The 2458-nt window shown below is 38.3% G+C and overlaps 1 protein-coding gene across 1 annotated transcript in view; it reads right to left on the bottom strand.

The window, feature by feature from the left end:
- Positions 1-610: 610 nt before the first annotated feature.
- LOC102756718 (cytochrome P450 4V2) overlaps positions 611-2458 on the bottom strand; it is a gene marked incomplete at its 5' end in the record, with an annotated part of 27506 nt that continues 25658 nt past the window's right edge. The window contains 2 exons of the mRNA XM_015571891.1: positions 611-1040; positions 2392-2458. Of these exons, the coding sequence (XP_015427377.1) occupies positions 868-1040; positions 2392-2458 (240 nt within the window). The remainder of the gene's footprint in view (positions 1041-2391) is intronic.

Raw genomic sequence — 2458 nt, 5'->3', positions numbered from 1 at the left:
TAATGATACACCCACTTACAGACCCGAGTTTCAAAAAGCAATAGCATATTGTAGTAGAGATTTAGAGTTTAGCCTCTATCTATTCCCAGCTCTGTCCCCCACTAGTGGTATGACTTCGGATAGACACTTACCTCTGATTGATCTTATCCCCTTGGAATGAAAAGGAGTATAACCTGATAAGGTCTAAGGTGCTTCCAGCTCCAAAAGCCATTATGAGGGACTGGAGATCACCAAGAGGAATCTCTCCCGGTAATATATGATGTGTAAAGGTAATTGTGATGTTATGTAGAATGAAGTGAAGGCCATAAGTACACGGTCAGAGGGAAATAGGAACAGAGCTTATGAGTCAACTTATAAATGATCTGCTCTCCTTGATAAAATCTGAAAAGTATGATCATAATTATTCTCATAACTGATGCCATTAATATAATTTTTAAAACCTAAGCTCTAGCTTAGGAGTTTAATTACCCTTTTCAAATTAAATGTATATGTATATATGTATATATGTATATTTGTGTTCAACATGAATACCTTAAAAAATTCTGGAACTTCAATTAACTTGTAACCTTTGGTTTTGTCAATTGAAAATGAATTGGCATATGGATCCCTCTGTTGAGAAATGTATATGTTTATTTGGGTATGGACATCAGTTAACTAACCGTTTGGGATCATGACCAAGGGTAAGATAATGGTGGTGATGAAAATATAAAAACTCTTCCTTTGGTAGACTTGACAACAAGTTAAGTGGGGTAAGAAAAAAAATAGGTGTAGGGATTAAGAGTATTAAACTCATGATCTACACATTGTAAATGCAGTTTCTCTTAAAGAAAGATCTTATTCCTACTAAGGCACAGCCCAATAATGAAGTTAGGATGCATCTACGTTTCTCCTCTTCAACTTGATCCAGATGCCATTAGTAGGACGAAGAATCAGCTCTCCTGCCACACCAAGTTCTTCTCTTTTCTGGTTGGATTCTACCCAAAAATGCCTCAGGATGCATGAAAGAATAACCTTTTCTTCCATCATGGCAAACCTTTGACCTTCATATTAATGTAAATAACATAATCTTAATTACAGATATATTTCAAATGGGAGATAGAACAGGTTCTATTAGAGGGAGCAAGTGATGTTAGATTTTCACAACAGGACCTGGGAAAACCAGTATCAGAATGCTTCCTGATAATAAAGGTCTTTGAGTGCCTTTCCCTGCTCCCACCCAGTGCATCTGAATACTCTGAAGACAAGGAATCTAGCCCACGCAGCACCCAGGTGAATCCTGGAATCATTGAAACATGAGAATCAGTGCTCTCTGAACGCTCTCCTCTGGGCCTTCCAGGTAGTTTACTATAGAGTTACCAGGCCTCATTGTACCAATGACTGCATTTACATAAATAAAATGCCAGAGATACTAAAGCCAAAAGTGTACAATGCATGGTGATGTGCATTCATTTTGCTGAAGTACTTCTGCTGGTCCTATGGTGAACATTCTCTGTTTTGGTTTTGAAAAAGCAATTCTTAAAAGCAATAAAAACAGGTTAAATAAACTAATTGTTATAAATAAGCTTTCTACCATATAAAGTATATTCTACTTCAATCCAAAGATCTACATTTTAAAACTCTACCATGAAACTGGTTATGCTTTATGTTATGGGCTGAATGGTATTTCCCCCAAATTCATCTGCTGAATTCTTAACCCTCATATCTCACAATGTGACTACATCAAGGGATAGGGCCCTTAAAGCGGTGAGTGATATAAAATGAGGTCCTATGGATGTCCCCCAATGTAATCTGATTGAAATCTTTATGAAAAGAAGAGATCAATCCCTGGCTGGGTGGCTTAGTTGGTTGGTATGTCATCCCATTCACCTTAAGGTTGTGAGTTCAATTCCATCAGGGCATAAACCTAGGTTGTGGGTTAGATTCCTGCTAGGGCACATATGGGAGGCAACCAATCAATGTTTCTCTCACATCAATGTTTCCCTCTCTCTCAAATCAATAAAAATTTATCATTGATTGGGGATTAATTAAAAACACCCACACACAGACAGAGGAATAAACTATGTGAAGACACAGGGAGAAGACATCTATCTACAAGCCAAGGAGAGAGGCCTCAGAAGAAACCAGCCCTGCAGACACCTTGATCTGGGACTTCTGGCCTCCAGAATTGTGAGAAAATTAAATTCTGTCACTTAAGCCACCCAGTCTGTGGTGCTTTGTTACAGCAGCCCTAGAAAACTAATATGCTTTACGACAGTCATATTAAAGAGGGGAAAAAAATAAAATAGTTTTTTTACAGACTTGTATCTGAGACACTACATCTCAAAGACATTATTGTGAGAGACCCCTGTCATGTGCGTCTGAAAGGTCAAACCGATTCTGATGGATACAAACCTATACAGTTTCTGGGTCCTGCAGAGAAGGGCACATATGCATATGGATGGCGTCCCACGGAATTCTC

Source organism: Myotis davidii, unplaced genomic scaffold (assembly GCF_000327345.1).
Source record: "Myotis davidii unplaced genomic scaffold, ASM32734v1 scaffold2033, whole genome shotgun sequence".
NCBI lineage: Eukaryota > Metazoa > Chordata > Mammalia > Chiroptera > Vespertilionidae > Myotis > Myotis davidii.
Note: the sequence above shows the minus strand (reverse complement) of the source record. Positions and strands in the feature narration are given on the sequence as shown.